The sequence below is a fragment of the Sciurus carolinensis genome, chromosome 16 (assembly GCF_902686445.1).
Source record: "Sciurus carolinensis chromosome 16, mSciCar1.2, whole genome shotgun sequence".
In the NCBI taxonomy this organism is placed as follows: domain Eukaryota; kingdom Metazoa; phylum Chordata; class Mammalia; order Rodentia; family Sciuridae; genus Sciurus; species Sciurus carolinensis.
Genome location: NC_062228.1, coordinates 52,049,075 through 52,073,405, shown reverse-complemented (window position 1 = coordinate 52,073,405; position 24,331 = coordinate 52,049,075). Strand labels below are relative to the sequence as shown.

The following is a 24,331-nucleotide window of genomic DNA, read 5'->3' as shown; positions in this document are numbered from 1 at the left end:
GGAGCGTAGAGCCATTGAGTGACCTGCTACAAGTCACAGAGCAGAGCTCAGGTTTTAACCCAGACAACCAGGTGCAGGGCATACATTCCACTACTAAGCTGCACACCAGGTACAGCAGCGTGGTTGCCCACAGCTAGTCTGACTGACTGACAGAATGTACCTGTCTCCAAAAAACTACTGAGGGCTTATTTTTTGCAGTATTAAGGATTGAACCTAGGGGTGCTTTACCACTGAGCTATAATCCTGATTATTTTTTGTTTTGAGACAGGGTCCCCCTACATTGCCGAGGCTGGTCTGGAACTTGTGATTTCTCCTGCCTCAGCCTCCTGAATAGCTGGGAATACAGCCACACACCACGTGCCTGGCTAGCTAATAACACTGATTACCAACATTGAAAAATGGGAAATTTCACATAAAAATGGAGGTTTTTGTTTTTTCTTGAAAAATTATGAGAGTTGGACTGCTGAATCCATCTTCCTGCGAGGCAGGAGTTTGATAGAGCTGAGTAGGGACCACCTCCTACGGGGAGGCATTCATTCTTGGGTGCCCTATGCCTTGTCTGCTTGGCATAGAACATTTGCATTTTGATACCTGTCACAGGATCTTGGACCAAAGTGTCTTTCAAAACCCACACTTCTCATCCAAGTCACAGAACCTGACATCCAGTCTTTGAAATGGAACTTTTATAACCACTACAGCTGAGCATCACAGAACCTCAGAAGTGTCAAGGCAGAAATTCACAGCTGGTAAAAACAAGATGTCATATTTATAACAAAATACCTGAGAACTGGGTGCCTTATAAAGATTAAAAATGTATTTCTCACAGTTCTAAAGACTAAGGACAAGGTACCATCAGATCAGTGGCTGGTGAGGGCTGCTCTCTGCTTCCAAGATGGTGCCTTTTGCTGTGTCCTCATATGGTGGAAGAGATAGAAGGGCCTAGCTAGTTCCTTGGAGCCCTTTTATAAGGGCACTTAATCCCATTTGAAGCCAGGCACCTGGCAGCAAGGGAATCTGGGAAATAGTTTGTGGGAAGCTCTAGCATCATGGAGACTTAGTCAATGAGTATTTTCAAGTCCTCCATCCTAGCACCATCCTAGTCAAAGGATGAAGTGGTGCGGGTCTGAGATATGATACTTCCTGCTCTCAGGAACTATTGGAATGTAAGGACGCAGATAATCACACCAACCAAAGTGTGGTGATTCCAGCTGCTAAAGAGTTCTATGCAGAAAATGTCAGAACAAGGGGTGGAGTGACCCTCTAATCACGCTGGCTGAGGTGGACTTCTCTTAGGAGGTAGCTGTGTTGAGAACTGATGGATGAGGAGTCAGCTTTGCAAAATTCTGGCGTAAAAGCATTCCAAAACGAACAGCAAGCACCAAGACCCTGAGGCAGAAGTTAGCCTGGCCTGTGCAGCTGGAATATAGTGAAAAGAGGCGGAAGGGGGCTGGGGATTTAGCTCAGTCGGTAGAGCGCTTGCCTTGTAAGCACAAGGCCCTGGGTTCGATCCCCAGCACCAAAGAATAAAAAAAAAAAAAAAGGGGGGGGAGTTGGTTACTGAGTGTACTGGAACTCAGTCAGGTTTTGTGGGCTTCGATCAGGTTTCAGATAATACTTACAGGGTGCCACTGTAGTGTGTGTTATAAGAGGAGTGATGTGAGCTGACTTTACACACAGGGTAGTGGAGAGTGGAGGGAGGAGTGGTAGCAAGGGGAGCAGTTAGGAGACTCAAGATCTTAGAGTCATGCAGGTAGTTGTGCAGGGGGCCAGGGGCTGTAGGAATCATGTTGACCCATTTTGAGGTTCCCATTCATCATCTAGGTGCCTGTACCACATGCCTGGGGTTTGGGCTGTAAATATTTGGAAGCCACCAGTGATGCTATCTAGTCTTAGGAATATATGACATCAGAGAGAACAGGAAGCCCAGGGGGAAACTGGGCAGACCACTATGATGGGAGAACGTGTACCCCTTGTTTGGGATTGGGGGAGCCACTGTGGGAGTGATATGAAAACATCTGAATTGGAAACATTGTTTGGCTTTGGTGAAGTTGATATCTTGGGGGAGAAGTGATGGCCAACTGACTATAAACCTGTTTCTCCATAAGTCACCACAAGAAGAGTTCCAGGCTAGCCCTGTCCCAAATCCTACACACATACACACACCAGGTACAGCTAGTGTTTCCCAGGTGGGAAACCCTGATTCCAGACTCAGAGTAGGTCTGAAAAGAGGAGGAGTCCAATAGGAGTATTCAATTAGACAAAGGGTTTGCAGACTTTCATGCTAAAGGGCCAAATGGATTTGTGGGCCATGAGGTCTCTGCTGCAGCTACTCAAATCTGCCATTCAATGTGAAAGCGGTCATAGACCAAAAACAAAAAAAGAGCCAAGTGGGTTCCAAAAAACCTTTATTTGTAAAACTAAGCAGCAGCTGGCTAGATTTGGCCATAGTTTGCAGACCCCTGCCTTAGGCTTGAAATTCTGCTGCCTGTAACAGACCCAAAATAATGGTGGCTTCAACAAGATGGAGAGTTGTTTCTCTTACATGTTATCGGAGTGGGGGCTGGTATGGTAGTGTACTGTGAGTTGGGCCATTGACCCAGGCTCCTGCTGTGTTGTTGCTCTGCCCTCCCACATGCTGCTCGTCCTCAGTCCCAGGTGACTGGGTACCATGTCCACATTCCAGTTAGAGGAAAGGCACTTGCCTTTTTCAGGCTTGACTCTTCTACCTAGGAATTTAGCTAGAACTTGGCCACAGGACCACATCTAGCTGCAAGGGAGTCTGGGAAATGTGGTCTTTAACTCCCACATGCCTAACTAGAAATTGAGTTAGCTATCAGTTTCTCCCATATCCCTGTGGGTTTTAAAAACATCCCTCAATTCAAATATGGCCTGAGTAATGAATGCAGGGCATCAGCTATTGTCTCCAGAGGCAAGGCAGGTCATGTTAGAGATGAAAATGGGCCTGGCAGGACTTATCTCCAGTCTGAGGGTGACACTCCCTGCTTGGCTCCAGCTTGCGGCATTTGCCCTGACCATGCTGACAACGTAAGTCCTGTGCTGGTCTTTTTAAGAGAACTGAAAATAAGATCTTAATGGGAAAGCTCCCAGAGTTGGCCAAATGAAATAGAAACAGAAGGCATCTCTGTTTGACTCCAAACTAGTTTCCCTTCAGGACTAGGCCAGCTCTGCCCTGAGCTCCCTCCTCCCCACATCCTTATGTTCTCTAGCAATTCCCACTCAAAAGCCAGAACTCCCTGTTTAGACGTTTTAATATGGATGTTTAGTTTTTAGATACTATTTCTGTTAGCTTATTCATGCCGTCTCCCCTACACATACAAAAAAAAAAAAAAAATCCCATTCCTAGAATGGTACACAAAATTATTTAAATAGGACTTAAATGAACTTGTGCCGCCAATGCCATGGCTGCTGTATGAGTGGGGAGGGCCGGCAGACAGGGAGGAGACAGGACCTAAACTGCAAAGCCTCTGGGACCTGGGGTCTGGCCCCCACCTTGCTGCCCCATCTGCAGAGGCCCAGCAGAGGCCCATGTTGCTCCAGGTCTGGGATTTACCCAGTCTCATTGCAGAACAGCAATACCTCCCTTCCCTGCCCCCTACTCAGGCACAGATCCAGGGCAATTTGCTCCTGCAGCCCATGGCATCCATCTGGGAAACATTAAAGGTGATTACACAATCTGCAGCTAGTTATTTAACTGGGAATGAGGGAGAATAATTTTTCCTTCTCTGTTGCTCATTTTCTTTCTTTTTTTTTTTTTTCCTTGCTCATTTTCTTAAAAAGATCTCATGGTTTTCCAATTTCACTGTTTCCCTAAAGGCCCTATATCCTCCGAAGACTGAAAATCTAAATGACAGCCCTCCAGGTCCTACTTGTCAAGAGCCTTTTGGCCTTCCCAGGGTGGGAAGCAGATCCCTCCAGAGCCCCCAGGAGACCTGTGCCTTACCATGGGTAGGTCCCACCAGCCAGAGCCTGCATTACTGTGAAGGGCTTAGGCTGTACTCAGAGCTCCCCCCGAGCATGTCGAATGTAGTGTTGATGGAGCCCTGCTTCCTGGGCAAAGTCCTGACCACACTCCGTACAGGCAAAGGGACCAGGGGCAGTGCAGGCCTCGTGCACCTGGCGGTGCCGCCTCAGAGAAGCAGCCTGCCCAAAGGTCTTACCACAGTCAGGACAAGGGAAGGTGGGCTGGGCAGTGGTGGGTGCACCTGGCAAGGAGGGCCTGGCTGCTGGACCGTGGCTGCGCTGGTGGATGATCAGGGCCTTGGAGGAGGGGAAGGAGCGGGCGCAGGTGAAGCAGATGAAGAGAGCCCCCTGCAGTTTCTGGGCCACGAAGTCCGCTGGGTGCTCACGCTTCATGTGACGCTCCTGGAACTTGGAATCGGCGAAGGTGATGAGGCAGCGGGTGCACTGCGGGGCCCCTAGGTGGCCTAAGGGATGTGGGGAGAGGTCGGGGAAGGCCAGCAGGAGTATCCAGGACCTCTCCCAAGCCCCAGAATCATGCCAGCAACCACCACTGAATGCTAGATGTGCTAGGCTCTTGCTAGTGCCAAACAACAGTACAGAACTGTTACGAACCTATTTTATGGATGAGTAGACACAAGGCTCAAATAGGTCAGGCAAGTTGCCTACAGTCACAAGGTAGGGAAATGAAAAGATGGGACCAGGAATTGAACCCAGGGAGTCTGCCCATCTGACAACAGTGTGGTGGCTAGCGCACTGCCGGGGACTGGACCCCAGCTCCACCACTTCCTAGGCAAGCACAACTGTTTTCTCACCTGGAAAATGGGATGATAACAGTGTCTCCTCTTAGGATTGTTGCAAGAAATGAGTTAATTTATATAGTGCTGCTTTAAACAATGTTTGCAGTTATTACTCCCAAGGCAGGGAAAAACACCTGTTCCAGGGAGCTGACCTGACAGGGCAAGGCGTAGGTGTTCTAGTGAACATCATTCCACAGAAAACAGTGACAGACAAGGTGTTGCTGTGACTGGGATGAATCAAGACAAGACCACACTATCATAATATCTGGATACAAATAAAACATGAACATTATCTAAGCCATGAAAATGACTGGCCACCCCCCTGTTCTTGCTAATGTGAGTGACCGCTGCTGCTTCATCAATCACAACCTGATCTCACTTTTTCCCTCCTCCTAGATAAGATTATGAGAGCCAGTTAGAGTTGTTCCTACTTCCTGGCAGCATCTAATCCTGAGCAAAAGCCCCATTCTTTAACCCATTCCCCAAATCACCACAAGCAAGCCACACCCAATTTTTTTTTTTTTTTTTTGGACTCGGAATTAAACCCAGGGGCACTTAATCACTAAGCCACATCCCCAGTTCTTTTTTTATTTTGAGACAGGGCCTCACTGAGTTGCTGACACTGGCTTCTAACTTGTGATCCTCCTGCCTCAGTCTCCCAAGTCACTGGGATAACAGGCATGCACCACTGACCTGGTTCCCTATAAATCCTTCTTAAACACTCATCCTGAGACATCCTAGTTCCCCATGATGTGTGAACAATAAGCCCAATTAGTTCAAGACAGATGTGTGGCCAGTGGTCTAGCTAGAGGGCCCTGACACTAGGGCACTTGTTACAGATTCTTAATTTCTGACTCAGTTCCCTTAAAGTGACAGTACCAGTTACACAGGGTCAATGATTAGGAGTATTGAATGAGTGTTAAACTCAGTATGGTAATGAATGCACCAAGCACATACTAAGCATTCAGTAGGAGCTGCTGCTACTGTATGTCAAACAGTGTACCTTTATTAAAATCAGCCTTTCCCCTTTTCTGCAGCTAATCCCATAAACAGCCCTGTGAGGTGGGTAGTGGCAGGTCCCACCCTTCCCATCCCCAGTACTAGGGACTGAATGCAGGGGTGCTGTACCAGCTATACATCCCCAACACTTTTCATTTTTTATTTTGGGACAGGGTCTTGCTAAGTTGCTGAGGTTGTCCTTGAACTTGTGACCCTCATGCCTCAGCCAGAAATGCTGGGATTATAGGCCTGTGCCACTGAGCTCAGTGTGGCAGCCTCTTTTGACAAGGGGGGTCATCACACTGAAAATCTAGGTCAGAGTTGGGGCCAGAACTTTGGGGTTTCCCTCACAGTATAGATTTTCCCAGCCACATTTCTACTCCAAACCTCTCTTGGAAGCCACCCTATCCCTCTAAACTGCCTCCCCTTTCTGCTCTGTGGCCAGAGCAGGATGAGTACACCTGAGCATAAGCGTGAGGAGAGACAGTTCCTGGCAGGGCAGTTCCAGGTCGTTCCAGCCCCTTCCCAACAGGCAGGGCCCGGTAGCACCACAGACACGGAATGCATAGGTTTCTGCGCCCACCCTCCTCCGGCCGGCAGTACTCACAGACATTGCCTCCTGGGCTGCTGGGCCTCCTCTCCTTGGGTGAATCCTGTTGCTCCATGGTGTCTTCAGGGTGTGAGTCCTCCATGGGGACTGAGATTCCTCTGGTCAAGAGAAGAGCACGCCTGTGTGAGGGCTCCTCATTTGTCACCAGCCTTAAAGAGCCTGCTAATCCTTTGGTGCCCCCACACACCCATCTCCTTGAACTCGCTGAAGGCGCTTTTTCACTAGACAGGCTTCAACCCACCCAGATTAGATTCCCTGGGTTTGGCAGTTCTCCTAGGGCCTTCTCACCTGTATGACCTCTGACCTCCTCCACCCAACTAACTCCCTGAAAGGGTGGGACCCTTGGTCTTGACACTAATCTCATTCTGGTCTCACGCGTGTTGGGGAGAGTCGTGGTACCCACCCTTTAACCCTCCTCTTCCCGGGAGACATCTTTCTTTGGCATCCTGCGACTTGTTCCACCCGGAGTCCCTGCCTCCCAGGCACGCTTCCAGCCGCAGCGTCCCGCTCCCGGCAGCCCGGCCTCAGCCCCCTGCTCCCGAGCCGGTCGGCCCGGCCTCCGCTGCTCTCGGTCCAGCAGCGGGCTGCCTTTCGCTGCGCCTGTCAGTCGCGCGCCACAGCGCCGCCACCGAGGGGAGTAGGGTAGGGCCCACCGAGTCTCGAGGTCCCCGGGGTCTCCGCGTCCTTTCTCCGGAAGAGCCTCTAGAGGTCGAGGTCAGGGATTGCTGTCCGGCAGCAGTACAGTCACGCCGGCCCGGTCCTCAGAATCATGGGCGGGGTTTGGGGGGAGACCTTCCCTGTCCTGGACGCACTATGATGACGTTGTGAGCCCAGCGTACCGTACAAATCTGAGTTTCCTGCGCAGGGTTAGGTGGGCGCTCGCGGCGCGCAGGCGCCTCGGCCCCCTCATTGTTGTAGGCGCGGGGGCCGCAGAGTCCCAGCAGCGAGCACGTCTCAGGTGTTCCGCCACGAAGAACACCGTTTCTCCGCCGTGGGGCTCCAAGATACCCCGCCTCGTAGAGGGAGTGACGTCAGGTTAGAACCATCCGATCGCGTCCCGACGTCTCTAAATCTGGGCCTTCTGGTCTCTTCGGCTTCTGTCCTCCGGGCCCCAGGTGCGGGACTCCTCTGCGACTGACCAGCCGCCACCAGCTGTGCTCCTGGTGTGTCGGCTCTTTTGCTCCGTTGGTGATTTGGGAGGGAGAAGGATCATCCCCGTGTCCCCGAGGGATGGGAGATTGAAGGATGGATTTCTGAGGTGTTGAAGCAGAAAGGGAAACGCTTGCACTTAGAAATAGGGTGAATAAGCGCCAGTGTCCCCAGGGAATAAGCCCAATCAATATGCTGGGTTTCTAGGTCCTGGAGGGTGACACCCAAGAATGGAAATTGGATACAAGGTGAAGAACTGAAGTCTGGGCTAGAAAAGAAAAAGACTAGGTGTTGTCTGACTCGTGTCTTCCCCACCCCCTTGCTTTCCAGCAATGCTTCCGCCGCGGGGTGACGTGACCGCCTTGTTCCTCGGGCCTCCGGGCTCGGGAAAGTCTGCGCTAATTGCAGCACTGTGTGACAAGGATGTGGAGACGGTAGAGATCCCCGAGGGACGGCCAGACTCCGGGATCCCTAGTTTGAGAGCTGCGGGCCCAGGTCTCTTCCTGGGTGAACTGAGTTGTCCACCCGCAGTGCCGGGGCCCTGGGCAGCGGAGGCCAATGTTCTGGTATTGGTGCTACCCGGACCCGAGGGGGACGAGGAGCTCTTGGACCCAGCCCTGGCAGAGGCAGCGAGGGCCGCCCTAGCCCGAGGGACCCCGCTGCTTGCTGTGCGGAACCTCCGCCCTGGGGATTCGCAGAATGATGCCCGGTCTCAGACAGCAGCCTTACTGAACAGCGCCGGGTTAGGAGCGGCCACTCTCTTTGTGCTGCGGGCGGACGGCTGCAGCAGCGATTGCTGCGAGGAGCTAGAACGCCTGAGGGTGGCGCTGCGGAGCCAGGCGGAGGCGCTGCAGAGGTGAGTGACAGGGTTCCAGGCCGGGTGGGGAGGCGTGATCCCTTTAGTCTAGACCCCACCCCTGGGGACTTTGAGGAGAGACTACTGCCCAGGCTTCGCTCCGTTGCCCAGACCCCACAAGATCCGCGTAGGTTTTGAGGTCGAAGAGGCTCCATCCCAAACCTGTGCTCTACTTGACCCTTGTTTATCATTTAGGCCCCGCCTCAGGCAAGGGTCAGTTGGTGGGCCTGTCAGTCCTGTCATGAAGCTCCCCACTTCTGGGAGCCCTCTGAGGTCACAAGCTCTGCTGCCTACCAAGAATTCTAGGACAGGCCTGGAGCTAGTCTGCAAATACTGCCCACAGGCAAGTTTTTAAAGGAGGACTCCATTCCTCCAGGAAGTTTGTGATCCCAACGAAGATTTTACTCGGACTCAAACTCTCAAGCCCTCCTCCCTACCATCAACTTGGCTCTCAAGTGACCTCAGTTGCCCCAAAGGCATGCCTGTAATGACCATTATTATATCTTGAAGTCCTGCCTTTTTTCTCCAATTCCCTCATTTGTTTCTACTTGCTGGCTATCTCCTAGATTCCCACTCCCCAACTGTCAGCCAACTTATTTTATGGATGGCAAATTGGGACTTAGAAGGGGGCATCTTTTTTCCTTTGCTTCACCTGCTTTGTGTCTCCTTAGCCTCAGGTCCTTCATAGGAGCTAGTATCAGTCATATTCTCCCCTCACTGGCCCTCCTAACACCTGGCTTCTTGAAAGAACACCCTTGGGGACCCTCTTAAAGTCATTTGTCAATAGTGCTCAATTCCTTTAGGCTACAATACAGTTGCCATTCTGTCCTTGCTCTAAGCCAGGCCCCTGTGAAGTTTGTTCCAGCTAGCACACCCCGGAGAAAAGCCCCCCCACACACACCCCACATTGTATCCCACATAAATCTTGGTCTTGGGGGAGTCCTCATTTTTGACTGTTGGAAACCAGAACCCAAGTCAACCAGTGGGTTCATCAAGGCCCTGGAGATCTGGAACTAGGAGCAGAACTCTGGGGATTAGTCTGGCCTCTCCCTTTCCTGCTCCTGCCGCACACCAGGATTATTTGGAAAGCTCCAACCTGTCACCATAGCCCATGCTTTGTTCCCCCAGCCTGGCCTTCCCATGTTTCGCTGCTTTTGACCCCATTCTTCCCTGCTCCCACAGGCTCCTGCCACCGGCCCAGGATGGTTTTGAGGTGCTGGGCGCAGCTGAGCTGGAGGCTGTGCGGGAGGCCTTTGAGACCGGTGGCCTTGAGGCAGCTTTGTCTTGGGTGCGCTCAGGCCTGGAGCGCCTGGGCAGTGCACGACTGGACCTGGCAGTGGCCGGTACAACTGACATGGGCCTTGTGCTGGACACGCTACTTGGTTTGGATCCCAGTGACCCTGGTGCAGTGCCTCCTTCTGTCCCCACAGCGCCCACCCCCTTCCCAGCACCAGAGCGCCCCAATGTAGTGCTCTGGACGGTGCCTCTGGGTCCCACAGGTACTTTCCCTGCCACTGCCCCTCACCCCACTCACTATGATGCCCTCATCCTTGTCACTCATGGGGCCCCCACTGAGAAGGACTGGGCCCAGGTCCGCTCCTTGGTGGTACCAGATGCACCCCTTGTCTGCGTGCGAACAGACGGTGAGGGTGAGGATCTGGAGTCTCTGGAAGAAGAAAAGATAAAGCCCAGCGACGAAAACCTAAAGAAGAAAGATAAAGGAGGGCTGGAGGATGTGCCCAGCGAGGGAAAGGAAAAACCTGGCACTGGATGGCAGAAAGGCAGTGGGGAAGGTTCAGAGAAAGCTGACAGCGCAGTTATCAGCGCTAAGAAACCAAGCAGTGGGGACTCAGGGGGCACTGCCGCTTTGAGTCCAGAGGATGAGACGTGGGAGGTGCTGGAGGAGGCTCCCCCGCCAGTGTTTCCCCTACGGCCTGGTGGGCTCCCCGCGCTGTGCGAATGGCTGCAGCGCACACTGCCCCCTGCCCAGGCGGGAGCGCTGCTGCTGGCCCTGCCACCCACGTCTCCAGGCGCTGCCCGCAGAAAGGCTGCAGCGCTGCGCGCCGGGGCGTGGAGACCTGCCCTGTTGGCTAGTCTGGCGGCAGCGGCAGCCCCTGTACCAGGGCTAGGCTGGGCGTGCGACGTGGCGCTTCTCCGGGGGCAGCTGGCCGAGTGGCGGCGGGCTCTGGGGCTTGAACCTGGGGCCCTGGCGCGACGCGAGCGCGCCCTGGGCCTGGCTCCTGGGGAGCTAGCCGCCCGTACACACTTCCCAGGCCCAGTGACGCGTGCAGAGGTGGAAGCCAGACTGGGTGCCTGGGCCGGTGAGGGCACTGCAGGTGGTGCAGCACTGGGCGCACTGTCCTTCCTGTGGCCGGCGGGTGGCGCAGCTGCAACAGGTGGTCTGGGCTACCGAGCTGCACATGGTGTCCTGCTGCAGGCGCTAGATGAGATGCGGGCAGATGCTGAGGCTGTGCTGGCACCCTCTGAACCCACCCAGTGAGGGGTGGGATTGGAGCCGGGGCTTCTGGGGTTGAGGACCCAAGCCCAGTAAGATGGGAGGCGGCTTGGAAGTCTGCCCCTTTGAGATAAAAGATGGGGGTGCCCAGTACTCGGAATTTTGGGGGTTTGAGGATGCAGGCTCTGACTTTTAGTCATCTCGATATTTGGAGGGGAATAGAGTCTAGTCATCTGGGTTTTTGGAGGAGAATCGAGTCTAGGGGACAGGACTCCTGATTTCTCTGCAGACCAGGGAGTATGCCATCCAGACCCTTGTCCTGAAGGGACTTGGGGACCTGGAGTCCTAAAAGCAGGATGCATCTTGGTCTCCAAGTGGCATTATTGGGCATTACCAGGAAGGCAGGCGAGAAGTCTTGATTCTTGACGGGGTAGATCTTGGGCTCTGTATGGGGGAGGTAGGTCTGGTACTCCAGGGAGCCAGAACCCTTGAATCTGGGTCTCAAAGGGAAACAGGATCTGTCTCCTGGAAGGAAAATTCCTGCACACAGTCTCCCAGGATCCAAGGGGCAGTGGGCCTTGAATCTTTTGTGGGGTGGGGTTTGTGTGTCTGGGGTCTCAGGTTCCTGATTCTCAGGGGCTATGGACCTTGGTTGCCAGTTCTTGGATGATGGGAGGGCCACATGTGGAAAAAGGAACAGGGAGCCTACAGGAGAGACAGCCCAAGACTCCGTGGTCTTTGGGGAAGTGAAGCGGTGTCATATTCGCTCTTCAAGGGTCTGTTGTAGGAAGAATGGGCCCTCAAAAGTAAAAGTGGGGCAAAAGGTCTGGGCATGGTGGGCTCTGGGGTAGCCAGAGGCCAGGAATGAGGCCTGGGTGTGGCAGAGCAGGAACCACACTTCAGAGATGCCACGCTCATCTCCCTACCGTACTGGGATCCTGGCAGCTGCTCCCTGAAGTTTGGGAAAGGGGTATAACTACCCCCAATTTATAGGTGCTGTGTGATTCTGGGTACCTCCAGGGCAGGCATCCCTGTCTTTCCTTAAGGGTTCTGTTACTTTTTTTTTTTTTTTTTTTTTTGGTTTCCATTTCTTTTGTCATAATAGCCTTAACCCTTTTGGGCTTTGGCATTCTGCACATCTACCTTTTTAAAGAAACAGCTATACTGCTGCACTAGTCCAGACATTTTTGTGTGGCCTTCTCAGGTATCCCTAAGAGACTCTGCCTTCTGGTATACACAAAGGGTGCTGCGGCCAGTAGTGTTCCCACGGAACAGCTGTGCAGGTGTTCCAGGTGGTGGGAATGTGCCAGGGGTGAGGCAAAGGCAAAAACTGCAGTGCCTGTAATGTTTGAAGCTGCTAGCTGTGTATTAGCAGGAAATCTCAAATTATAGATTATAGTGTCAAAAAACAAAAGGAAGCTCTAACAAATGGGGAGAGCAAGTCCAGAGGGTAGGCTAGAGACCCTACAGTCATAGCAAGACTTCGTGTGATCTGGCTCCTGCCTCTTCTCATTCCTTGCCCTATCCTGTCTACAGTCAGCCCAATAGATTCTTCTGACACTTGAGTAGGCTGTCCTGAGTCCTGCCTCAGGACCTTTGCACTTGTTATTTTTCCCTGGAATACACTGTTTCCATATCTTCCCATGACTGGCTCCTTGACCATCAGGTCTCCACTCAAATGTCCCCTCAGGAAGGCCTTCCCTGACCATTTTAACTGATATAGCTTGCACATCCTCACTACTGGTTCTGGCCAGTTGATTTACCTTGTAGTACTATAATAAATGACCTTATGTATTTATTTATTCACCTGCTTATTGGCTATAAGCTTGTCTTGTTCTCTGGTGTGTACCTAGAACAGTGTCTGGCGCACAGTAGGTGCTCAGTACATAATTGTAAATTCACTGAATAGTGGGAGAACTAGGGTGGAATTTATATTGTTGGCTTCTCAGAAAGGACAGAGGAACAAGATGGAGAGAAGCAAGCATTTGATGGAAGAAAACACCCCAGAGTTGGGCAGGGGACCTGGGAAGCAAGTGTGGCTATGCCACTCTCACTGTCACTTGGACCTGTGCCTTATTATCCCATCTAGGAGATGAAAGGGCTGGATGAGAACTATGAATGCTTCTGAGATCCCGTTTTCCTTGACAGCTGAATACAAGGATTACTGATCAGAGGGACAGATAGTTGGGGGACAGTACCCCATCTGCTGCTTGAAATCCTACCACTGGCACAAATTGTCCCATCAAAGTCAAGATGGCCATGATGGGGAAAACCACTTGGCTTGGTGCCAAGTGGCTCCAGGCTTTGTACACAGAACTCATTTAGCCTTAGAATGGGGTTCATCCTTATCTGTCACATCTGGCTGAAAGGAAATGTGAGATTCTTTTTAATATATTTTATTTAACCTGATATCCAAAATATCATTTCAACGCATAATATTTTAAAGGTAGTAGTGAGATATTTTGCATTCATTTATACTAAGGTCAAGATCCATTATTTACTTTAAACTTAGAGCATCTCAATTCAGATAATACATTTTTATTAGGAAAGTTTGACCTCTTTAAATTTCATAAAATTCAGGCTGGGCACAGTGGTGTAGTCTTATAATTCCAGCTACTTAGAGGCTGAGGCAAGAGGATTGCAAGAAGACCAGCCTCAGCAATTTCTCAAGACCCTGTCTCAAAGAAGATACGGAACTGGGGGTCTAGCTTGGTAGAGTGCCCAGGGTTCAATCCCCAGTACTGAAAAAAGTAAATAAAATTCATAGATGACAGATTCATATACCCAAGTTCAAATTGTTTAATATTTCTTCAGTAACTAAGATGAGTATTAATGTTTAAATTAATTAAAAGTAAATAAAATTCAGTTTCTCATTTTCACGTGTGGTTAGTGGCTGCAGTGTTGGCCAATATCAATATAAAACATTGCTTTTTTTTTTTTTTTTTTTTTTTTTTTTTTTTTTTTAATGTACTAGGGATTGAACCCAGGGGCACTTAACAACAGAGCCACATCACATCTCCAGCCCTTTGTTTTAACATCTTATTAGAGACAGAGTCTCACTAAGTTGCTGAGGCTGGGTTTGAACTTGCAGTCTTCTTGTCTCAGCCTCCCAAGTCGCTGGGATTACAGGCATGTGCCACTGTGCCCAGCTAATATAGAACATTTTTATGATCACAGGAAACGTACGAGCATATCTCTAGGGTCAGACAGGCCTGCTGACTGGGGGTGATCTTGGGGAAGTCATTCAGCAAATGGCATCTACCTCACAAAGGTGATGAGAATTCACTGTATGTACATATGTGGACAGGCAACGCGCTACAACCCCTCCCAAGAAGGCAGCCTGGGGCCTCAAATGTTAGACCTCTTGCTTCTGTCCACACATCTTCAGCCCTGGACAGCATGAAAAGGTCTCTAGCTTAGGCACCTGTCACCCGCAAGCCTTTGCTCAGATTGTCCTACTGACAACTCTGCTTTGCTGCTATACATTCCCTGTGCCCTCATGCCAGAGATAAAATCAAAGAAAGGAAGATAATTGTGTGTTGAATGCCAGTTGTGTTTACACAGTTGTCTGTTGGCACCTTTGGGTTTCATGACTACTGGTTTTGGTGGTTGTTTCTACATTTTTGTCTCCCGCCCCCCGCCGCCCCTGTCCTGGGGGATTGATTGAACCTCATGTGCTAAGTGCTCTACCACCGATTTACATCCCCAGCCCTGGTGGTGACCTTTAAAATGATGACTTTTGATGGATTCAGTTTAGAAATTGGGGAGTCATAAAGTTGTGTGAGTGAGGCATCTGTCTCTGGGAGCATCCAACTCTAGAATTCCCTGTGGACAGGTCACTGGCTACCATTGGGATGGGTTTGTATGATGTACCTTGGTGTTGCCATTGCCAAAGCAGAAAAGACCCCCCAAAATATGGGAGAATGAATGAGATGCCCTCATCACCATAGCAGAGCTTTGTACATTTTGGAGTAATGGAGGGGCTTGTGTCCATTGCAGTGAGGAACCAGGAAGGACAAATCAAGGGTATGGTGGCCTATGGTGTGTTTTTGAGGAATGAATAAAAATGTGTAGAGATCCTGTTGTGTGTTCTTTGGGCTTTGAAGGGGGAGGGATACTCTGAGGACTATGACTAGGCTGGGAGCCTGAACTCTGGGGGCTGAGGGTGGGGATTTCTGGTCCTGAAAGAGGAAAACTGATGGGGAATCTGTCCAGGAACCAGTTCCTTAGGCTAAGATTAGGAACTTTTAATTGTAGGATCTGAGTTTTGCCATCCTGGAAGGTGGACTCAATGGCCGTTAGGACCTTGAGGGTTTGTAGAGGTCAAGCACATTCACTCCAGAACCAGCATGACCCTATTTGTTCAGCCTATCTGTTGCCGTGGCCTTGGATTGTCCCCTCTTATTCATCCACTGGAGCAACAGCTAATTCGATGCAAGGGGAGACTAGAAAAGTGCTTGTGCATTGGGACCTCCTGCTGTCCCTGTGACCCCTGCCCCCACTGCCAGATTAAGAAACCCAGGCTGACTTGCTGGGTAATAAAGGGACATGTATCCCAGTTATCCTTGGCACTCCAACTCTCAGCAGCCAACCCTCTGAAACACACCTGCCTAGTCGACTGGCAGCTGAGACCAGCAGAAGAACCGCCCAGCTTGTTCCCCGACCAGTTTGCCAGTACACAGAATCGTGAGCTAAATAAAAGATGATTGTTATAAACTACAGAATTTTGGAGTTGTTTGTTATGTGGTTTACTCTCTTCTGTGATGTGGTCTCTTTCTCCCTCTCACCATAGCCCAGTGTTTGAAATCTTCAATGTGACATCCCTTCTCTGAGCTTCAGATTCATCCTTTGAGAACAAGGATAAGAATAACAGTGCCTGTCACATAGAGTTGTGAAGATAACCTGAGAAGCCCTAAGAGGCCATGGTGGTCCTACATGGTATTCATGAAACATTAGCTGTCAGTCTAGTCCTGGGGCAGGATTGCACTTCCTGGCTCCCCTGTGGTTGCATTAGGCTATGTGACGAGCTCTGTCACATCAGTTGTAAGTGTTGCTGAGTGTGGTGGTTGGTGCAACCCCTGTAATAATAGGACCAGGGACCCCGAGGCAAGAGGATCACAAGTTCAAGGCTAGCCTCAGCAGCTTAGCAAGACCTTGTCTCAAATAAGAAGGGTTGAGGGTGTAGCTCAGTGGCAGAACACCCCTGTGTTCAACCAGTATGGGCAAAAAAAAAAAAAAAAAAAGTGTTAACCCAGGGGTGTTCCACCACTAAACCACATCCTCAGCCGCTTTTATGTTTTTGAGACGGGATCTTCCTAAGTTGCTTAGGGCCTCGCTAAATTGCTGAGGCTGGCTTTGAACTTGGAATCCTCCTGCTTCAGCATCCCAAGTTGCTGGGATCACATCACAGGCATACACCACCATGCCTGCCTGTATCACAGCTTTTAATCACACCTGTGAGATTTTCCTGGGCTCTTTGCTTTGGGTATAGAAACTGGCCATGTTCAAGGGCTGGAGTTGAGGCTCAGTGGTAGAACGCTTGTCTAGCATGCATGAGGCCCTGGGTTCGATCCTCAGCACCACATAAAAATAAAATGTGTTATGTTCACCTACAACTAAAATATATATTTTAAAAAATTGGCCATGTTCAAGTTGGTGGCTGCTCAATGACTAATGAGCTGAACACTGGATGGTGCCGAACATGTAGAGGAAGGAAGAGTTAATTTTCTGTGAATGGGCACTCATTCAGCAAACACCCACTCCTTTCTCTCCCACCAGAGGGGGAGAATACTTTCCTACTCTTTACTGTTGGATTAGGCTATATGACTTATCTTGCTCAAGGGAATGTTAGTAGTCCTAGCTTCAGCAAGGGTCTTCAATATACTTGACTTATATACTTCTGTGACCTGCTATGAGGATAGTTGCCAGGGAGCCACTGATCCGGAAGATTGTGGACATGCATGAAGGAGAAGAGTCCTCCTCCCACACTAGACCCAAATCAGCCAACACAGAAATAGAGCTACCCAACCAACCCATAAACCCTTAGGCAAAAAATATTGTCTCAGATTTGGGATGTTTTGTTACACAGCATTATTGCAGCATTAGGTGATTCATATGACTTTGTTTATTTATTTATTTGGGTGCAGGGGATTAAACCCAGGGGACTCTACCACTAAGTTACATCCCAACTCTTGTATTTTTTGCTTTGTCACAGGTCTTGCTAAATTGCTGAGGCTGACCTTGAACTTTCTGTGCTCCCTCCTGAATTCCTGGGATTATAGGTGTGTGCCACCACACCTGGCAACTTTGTTGTTTTAAACCACAAAATAGGGATTTGTTTGTCATCATAACATAATCTAGTCTGTCCCAACTGGTGCCAGGGTTTAGTGCCTGCAAACTGATGGCCACTCAGTAGGTGGCAGCCATTATGATAATTAGTATTTACTTAGACATATTGCTCACAGGACCATCATTCTCTTCAAGGTGGAAGGCACTGTACTAAGTGATTTAAAGTGTTCTTTCATTTACCTCTTACAAAAACCTTGTAAGGTTATAACTATTATTTACATTTTGTAGACGTGAAAACAGGCAAAAAGTAATCAAGAACTCCAGAGTCTGACAGACTCAGGTTCAAATCAGGGTTCTGACCTTTCCTACTTGTTAAACCCTAGGCAAGTGGTATCCACAATCTGCCTCAGTTTGTCCATCAGAAAAGTGGGTATAATATCAATTCCATAGATTTGTGATCATAAATTGAGGTACAGCATAGAAAACACTTAGCAGAAGGGCCTGGCAAAGAGAGTTCCTTAATAAAATGCAAGGTCTTCCCTCTATCCTTTGAAAAGAGGGTTAAGACCTGTACCCTCTGCATCCCACCTCCCCAAGATGAGTCATGTCACAAGTACTCAGGCTTGTTCTGATAACTTGTTTAATTTATAGGGAAGCTGCAGACTGGGACAAATGGGGACCTCAAGCCATATATTCCTCAGTTCTTCACTCAGCCCGACCAGGGGGATAGGGAGCTGGAAGGCAGTCTGCCCGGCGGAGGAAGTAGAGGTAGGAAGCTGAGGGCACCTCGGCCCCAGCCTTTGTGTAGCAGGCACTCTCTGTAGCACAGCCTCGAGTGGCAAATTTGGTGTTGAAGATACCTGGGAGGAGGGTTTCAGACTAGAGCCAGCCCCTCTGGTGGCCCAGGAGTCCCCGCCCCTACCACCTCCTTGCCCAGTTCTCAGGAGCCCCTCCTCCCTGGAACAGAGAAGTATAGGTTGCCAGTTCTGGGGCCCCTGTGCCCTCACCAGCCTGCACATTGCCAGCAAAGTAGATGCAGTGGGTTTCCTGGCCAACGCAGCGGGCTGCCTGCGTTCCCGGGCACGTCTCCTGGAAGGGCACGATGCAGGAGGGGCACATCAGGCCATTCTCAGTACGATTGTTCTCGGGAGCTGCAGATGAGAGTGACGTGCGCAGTGAACAGGAGTGTTTATGCCCTTGCCCGAACCTCCCCAGACCTCTGGGAACGCCAGGGTTGCTAATGGACACTGCATTTTACAGGTAAGGACACTGAGGCTCAGTACCAGTGAGGTCCTTTGCCAGGTGTTACGGTATGGGCCACATCACACACAGTGGGCCCCTGGAGCAGGGCTGAGTTGGCACTTACGGGGCACAGAGCCTCGATTGCAGCCGTCACTCTGGCAACAGTGTGCATTCGATACCATGTAGTCATTGGGGCCCATGGTGGTAGATACGAAGCCCGAGTAGCAGTCGCTGAACTTCATGCAGGCCTTAAATGTGCTCACCGCCTGCCGGCCCTCTGTGCAGTGGGGACAGAAGCAGAGAGCAGGTGGCTCTAGCCAACCACTGCCTGGAGATCTCCTAACCCTACACTTCCCCAACACCACAACTCCCTAGGATGGTCCCTTTCAGTCCCCTAAAACCACAGTCCCTCATCTGCCTGGTGTTTGGTCTGGAGTGGTTTATTAGATAGCCCTCCTCCTTGGTGCCATGGAGTAGAGTGGGCCTTTGGTGGTCTTCCCATGGTCCCATGGCCAACTCCTACCCAGTATGTGCCTACCCAGTATGGTCTCTTCCAACCACTCCACCTCACCGCCCCCCTGTGCTTCTCTCCCTGCCCTGCCAGTGGGGGGCTTTTGCAAGTCTGCGTGATTTTCAGACTTTGCTCCCACTCCCAGGAGTCTCTTCTAACAACCTCCACACTCATATCTCAGATTCTTTCATGGTTACTCCCCAGAACTCCTCCCATCGGTGGTCTCTTGCTGTCCCTCTTGGCTAGCCCCAGGCCTTGTCTGGGTGTTAGCTTCCAGTCTACACAGCCTCCCTTTGCTAATTCAAATTTTCCCCTTCTTACTCCTCTGAGGACTGCTTTTCCCCAGCTGCTTCTTCCCATGACCCCAAAGGTCCATTTGCCATCTCTATGCCTGGGAGGGTCTCTGCAAGACTCTTGGGTCCTTCCCTCGCCCGCCAGCACTTGCTGGGTGGGCAGGATGGGATAGCAATCTTCTAGCCCAACTTCCTCTCACATCCCCTCCTGTTTGGATAGTTTCTTCCTGATCGCAGAGTTGACCTTCATCTGTAGCAGCCACATTCCCTCGCCAGGTCCCCAGCATCTCTCCTCCTGGGACTAAGGATCTTTCAGCTTTGAAGGATCATAACTGCTTGCGGGGTGGCTTGTGTTACTGCCTTCCTCCCCGTTCTTTCTCAGACCTCAGCGGGGCTCTGTCAGACCCATGCTCTCCCTTCCGTTTTCTCATGGGCCTCTCCACTTCTCCATTTCTACTTCTCCTTGCTGGGATTTGCTCCATACTTCAGAATTACCTTCTCTCTTCATTCTGGGGTGGTCGCTCTTCTGTCTCTTCCCCTAACCCTACACCATCTGTCCTCCTGTCAGGAATGGTCTCTTCCCTGATCACATTCCCTGACCCCAGCACAGCCTTTCCTTTTCTACCCCTGCCCTACTTCTACCGGTGGTTTGTTGGAGTCTTTCCTTCTGGCTCTTTCTCTTTTCCCCCATGTCCTTTCCTTACCTAGCTCCACACCACCAGCATCTCCTCCTTTGGACAGTCACATCTTGAGAATCCCTTAAGACAATAGTTTCTCTCGCATCACTCAATTATCTTCCTAATGCCTTTGCCTCTTTCCTGCCGTCCTCTGATTTCCTTCCCACGCTTCACCCATCCTGAGAACTGGGATGCTCTCCCCTCCTTTCCTGCCGTCCTCTGATTTCCTTCCCACGCTTCACCCATCCTGAGAACTGGGATGCTCTCCCCTCCTCGTGGAGTCACCCTCTCCCCTGAAGCCACGCCCGCCCCGCCCCTGTGGCTGGACGCCACGCTCTCCTACTTGTGCTGGACTCGCTCACGAGAACCACGCATGCGTCCTTGCCAGCCTCGCAAGTCTTCATTTTTCCGCTGCACGTGTGCCCGGAGCCTTTACACACCTCGCAGCTTAGAGGCCATCCTGCAGTGTAGAGGGCGAGTCTGTAGTCATAAGTGGCGTGGTCTTCAGACCACGAATTCGACTTCAGCGCTTAGAGGGGCAGCGGGGAAGGATTTTGGGTCCTGATGGAGGAGGGACCAGCGTTTCCCTCATTTTATTCATGGGTGGGGCATTGATTTCTGTCCAGGGAACTGTCCAGAGTTTGACAAGGAAGCGGTAGTGCTGCCCGCAAAGCGGCTTCCAGGGGCGGGAAGCGACTCTGCCATGGAGCCTGTTTCTTTAATTACAAGGCTGGGGACTTTGGACGCCAGGGTCCTTTGAGCAAGCTCGGGGGCAGGGAGGGGTCGTGCCAAAGGTTTTCATGGACTTTTGTGAAACTTCAGGTCCAGCTGGTTCTTGGGTGTGGGACTCTCCTCACAGGTACTGCTCAGGTCTTACAGATGGTAGGAGTTCAGGCAGGGTACCTGAGGCTGGGGTCTGCGACCGAGGACAAGGTGGGAGCATGAGGAGGACCAGGAAGGATTGAGGGCATGGACTCCAAGGTCCTGAGAAAAGGGAAACTCAGACCTAAACACCTGAATCCAAGGAAGAGTGAAGCTGCCTTGGACTCTGGATCTACACGAAGAAGGTATCCAGGTGCCTGAACTCAGTCCAGAGAGAAAGAATTCAGGTGTCTTATTTTGGGACCCTGTCTATGGGACAAAGGATTCTGAGCCCACCAAATCCCTCTCTCAGGGATCCAATCACTGTGAGCTTTTCTTCTTAGGCCCAGGTTTTCTCCTTCTTGCCCTCTGCCTCGTCCAGGAATCTGAATTCCCAGGGTACCTCCCCTTTCCTTCTTGAAGATTGTGCAGAATTCTCTCTCACCATTCTCTTTGCTGGGGTCCCTTGTCACTTACCGAGGTCCAAGAGGGTGCAGAGCAGAGTGAAGGACAGCAGAAAGGTGCCCTGTCTTGCGGATGGCTTCATGGTGTGTGAACCTGCAGTTCCTGGTCTTCTGCCCTTATAGGAAGCTGAGGAGGGGCGGGTCCAGACCCACCTTCACCCTGGGGTGAGAAATAGTTGAGGTCAGAACCCAGGGCAGTCCTCTGAAGCCTCCGGATTGAAGAGGCGGAACCAGCATCCAAAAGGGACCTCACCTTGTGTCCAGTTCGATTCTCCACAGGAACCTCAGGAGTCTTCCTGTCCCCTCTTCCTTCAGGACCCAGGTCACTCTGCCCAGTTTTCTCACCTTTCCACCCCTCCCCTAAGTTCAAGGTCGGAGTCCGATTACTTGATTCCCTGTGAGTTGTAGAACAACTGCAAAGACTGGGATCCCCTCTCCCCATCTCCTCTCTCTTCTCAAGGAGGCGCCCAGCGTGGGTGAGGTCCTACCTGGGAGCACCCAGCATGTCCAGACTAGTCCTGCGGGGGCTGGATGCCTTGTCTCCCTTCCCTTCTCCTTCGTATGCTTGGCTCATACTCCCTCTTCTGTGTTTGGACTGTCTCCTGTTTCAACCCCGCCCAGGACGGCATCCCTGGGTCTTGAGGGGACCGAACAGAGAGGTACTTGTCAGCGGTCAGATGCGGGTGTGGTAGAAGACAAATGCCCGCAGGTCACATATTGGGAAACTGAGGCATTTGTGGAAGCACTCTAGGCGTGTGCGGTTTGTGCGGTTTGTAAACATGCTTCGTGTTCTGTCCCTTCTTCCTCTTGGTCTCAGGAATTGGGCTGAGAGGGATCCGAGGTTTTTTTTTTTTTTTTTTTTTTTTTAGTTATTTTTATGTGGTGCTTAGGATCGAACCCAGTGCCTCACACGTGCAAGCGCTCTACCACTGAGCCACAAACCCAACCCCCCTAATAAGGGATCTGAGATTTTTATCGTGTGGCGTGTGTGTGTGTGTGTGTGTGTGTGTGGGCGCGCGCGCGCCCGCGCGATAAGGGAAGAAGAGTAGCCGCAGAACAGGTGGAGGAGATCCTGTTTCACTAGGATCCAGGCTTCCTGCGAACTGCCTTCTAAGCTTCAGTTTGGGCGGTGACTACCCTGTCCAATGAGAATGGCGAATTTCTCTTAGGCACCAATCTCTGAGGCTTCTCCAGTTGCTAGGCGCCGGGAAAGCAGTGTGTTATCGTCATCCGGAAGCCGGCCTGGAGAGTGGTGGGATCCGAAGGAGGCGGGGCCAGAGAGAAAGCTTGTTGCTAGGGAACGCAGCGCCTCGCTCTGAAAAAGTTCTACTGGGCTTGCGCAGTGTCGACGCGAGCGTCGGCGCGCCGCGGTTTGAAAGGCCCGAGCCTCCGGCGCTTGCGCACTTAAGCCCGCGCAGGGCGCACTCCCTCCCCGCCCCCCAAGCCGGGACCCTTCTTCATCCCCCTGTCCTGGCAAAGCCCACGACATTGACATGCCAGAGATTCGCCTCCGCCACGTCGTGTCCTGCAGCAGCCAGGACTCGGTAAGGGACTGGCGTTGGGGAGGTTGGAAGACGCAAGGGAATTAGTGAAGTGGGCCCGTAAAAACTTTGGGGTCTAAAAGGGAACTTCATGGAAGTTGAAGGAGGGGCATAGGGAGATTTCCAGAGGCTGTAAGTGAATTCTGAGAGAGATGTGGAATTGAACTTTTGGAACTTCCGGAGAGGAATAGAGGAATAGGAAAACCCATAGTTAACTTCCAGAGGGAAATGTGTGGAAAACTCTAGGCGGGGTGTGTGTGTGTGTGTGGGTGGGGGAGACAGACGGGGCAACTTAAGTCTGGGTCATCCTAGAGGGCCTGGGAGGACGCAGAGGAATAATGTGAAAGCTGGAGGCCCAGCTCCCATCTCTGCCCTAACCCTCCATTCTTCCTCTTGTCTCCAGACCCACTGTGCAGAAAACCTTCTCAAGGCAGACACTTACCGGAAATGGAGGGCAGCCAAGGCTGGCGAAAAGACCATCTCTGTGGTGCTGCAGGTGATCCTGCCCTCCCCTTACCTCCTACTGACTAGGGGTATGGAATCCCAAGGTCCAGATTCTGCTGAGCCACCTGGCAGTAGGTTGAGTCACTTTCCCTTTTGGGCCTCAGCTTCCCTACCTGGGAGATGGGCAAGTGCAATCCCTGTTTCCCTCAGCAGAGGAAAAAAGGAGACTAGAGAACTAGGCCCAGAGATGACCCTACCAATCACTGTGTGGTCCTGGATAAGTAGTTTCCTCACTTGTAACAGAATCATTGCCATGTACCTCCCTTAAATCAGTGGGCTGAAGATGGGAAGGTGTCCAGGAAGGTCATTTAAGCAAATCAACTTCGTTTAAAAGAGGGTGAAACTGAAGCATAAGGAAGGGAAATGAAGTGGCCAGTCTAAGCTACCATTTCTGGAATGTGGGTTGGGTTCTGAGTGCTTTTTTATATGCTTTCATAGAATTCATACCCATAACCCTGTGAATTTGGAGGCAGGCAAGCTGGAAAGGGTGGTTTGGCCAGCGATAGTTACAGAATTCCAAACAGGCTGTTTTGTCAGGTGTAAGAAACAGAGCTAAGTGGGTTTGAAAAATCTGCCCTTTGTCAGGTGGTGCCCTGGTATGAGTGAGTGGCATGATTCATTCTCACCACTAATAAATGACTGCTAGGGCCATTCTCACCATTATTAAATGACAGTGCTAAGAGTTGAGATCACAACTGAGTAGTGGTCCTTTTTTTTTTTTTTTTTTTTTTTAGTGGTGCTTTTAACCACTTTATTGTACTACATGGTGTTCACATACTGCTCCCCAGCCCCTGAACTTGCTTTCTGGGGATTTAGGGCATTGTGCGTTCTAAGTGGGTTCTGTACCACTGAACCACACCCCCAGCTCCACACAGTGACTTTCTTGATGCTAACCACATTCCTTAGTTCTGAATGGAGGAGTGTTTGGGGAGGGATGTTGGTAGGGACAAGGCTTACTTGTGAACATATTCTTTCTTTTTCCTTTTTGGTTCTGGGAACTGAACTCAAGGGAACACTACCATTGAGCTAAATCCCCAACCCATTTTAGTTTTTGTTTTGAGGCAGGGTCTCACTAAATTGCTGAAGTTGACCTCAAACCTGTG

General features: G+C 51.0%; 4 protein-coding genes across 7 annotated transcripts in view; 2 read left to right on the top strand and 2 right to left on the bottom strand.

Annotated features, from left to right (window-relative positions):
• Positions 1 to 2,388: 2,388 nt before the first annotated feature.
• Znf576 (zinc finger protein 576) lies at positions 2,389 to 7,183 on the bottom strand. Its single transcript, XM_047527997.1, has 3 exons — positions 6,791 to 7,183; positions 6,385 to 6,485; positions 2,389 to 4,445 (listed from the first exon to the last, which is right to left on the bottom strand). The coding sequence occupies exons 1-3, from the start codon at positions 6,817 to 6,819 to the stop codon at positions 4,018 to 4,020; spliced, it is 558 nt and encodes a 185-aa protein (XP_047383953.1). The 5' UTR covers positions 6,820 to 7,183; the 3' UTR covers positions 2,389 to 4,017.
• A 27-nt stretch (positions 7,184 to 7,210) lies between these two features.
• Irgq (immunity related GTPase Q) lies at positions 7,211 to 13,770 on the top strand. 3 transcript variants are annotated; one of them, XM_047527992.1, is made up of 3 exons: positions 7,211 to 7,422; positions 7,867 to 8,392; positions 9,575 to 13,770. In XM_047527992.1, exons 2-3 carry the CDS (start codon positions 7,869 to 7,871, stop codon positions 10,890 to 10,892), a joined length of 1,842 nt encoding a protein of 613 aa, XP_047383948.1. In that variant the 5' UTR covers positions 7,211 to 7,422; positions 7,867 to 7,868; the 3' UTR covers positions 10,893 to 13,770. The 3 variants fall into 3 exon arrangements, with proteins under 3 accessions (XP_047383948.1, XP_047383946.1, XP_047383947.1); XM_047527990.1 differs by having other exon boundaries at positions 7,211 to 7,502; XM_047527991.1 differs by having other exon boundaries at positions 7,211 to 7,550.
• A 3,252-nt stretch (positions 13,771 to 17,022) lies between these two features.
• Positions 17,023 to 21,617, bottom strand: Pinlyp (phospholipase A2 inhibitor and LY6/PLAUR domain containing). The gene is made up of 6 exons (XM_047529698.1): positions 21,437 to 21,617; positions 21,197 to 21,343; positions 20,202 to 20,318; positions 18,502 to 18,654; positions 18,143 to 18,286; positions 17,023 to 17,995 (listed from the first exon to the last, which is right to left on the bottom strand). Exons 2-6 carry the CDS (start codon positions 21,264 to 21,266, stop codon positions 17,841 to 17,843), a joined length of 639 nt encoding a protein of 212 aa, XP_047385654.1. The 5' UTR covers positions 21,267 to 21,343; positions 21,437 to 21,617; the 3' UTR covers positions 17,023 to 17,840.
• A 916-nt stretch (positions 21,618 to 22,533) lies between these two features.
• Positions 22,534 to 24,331, top strand: part of Xrcc1 (X-ray repair cross complementing 1) — a 35,181-nt gene continuing 33,383 nt past the window's right edge. Inside the window, exons 1-2 of one of the 2 annotated variants that reach the window (XM_047529981.1) lie at positions 22,534 to 22,727; positions 23,128 to 23,220. In XM_047529981.1, the coding sequence (XP_047385937.1) occupies positions 22,677 to 22,727; positions 23,128 to 23,220 (144 nt within the window). In that variant the 5' untranslated portion in view covers positions 22,534 to 22,676. The remainder of the gene's footprint in view (positions 22,728 to 23,127; positions 23,221 to 24,331) is intronic. The other variant, XM_047529980.1, reaches the window with a different exon arrangement.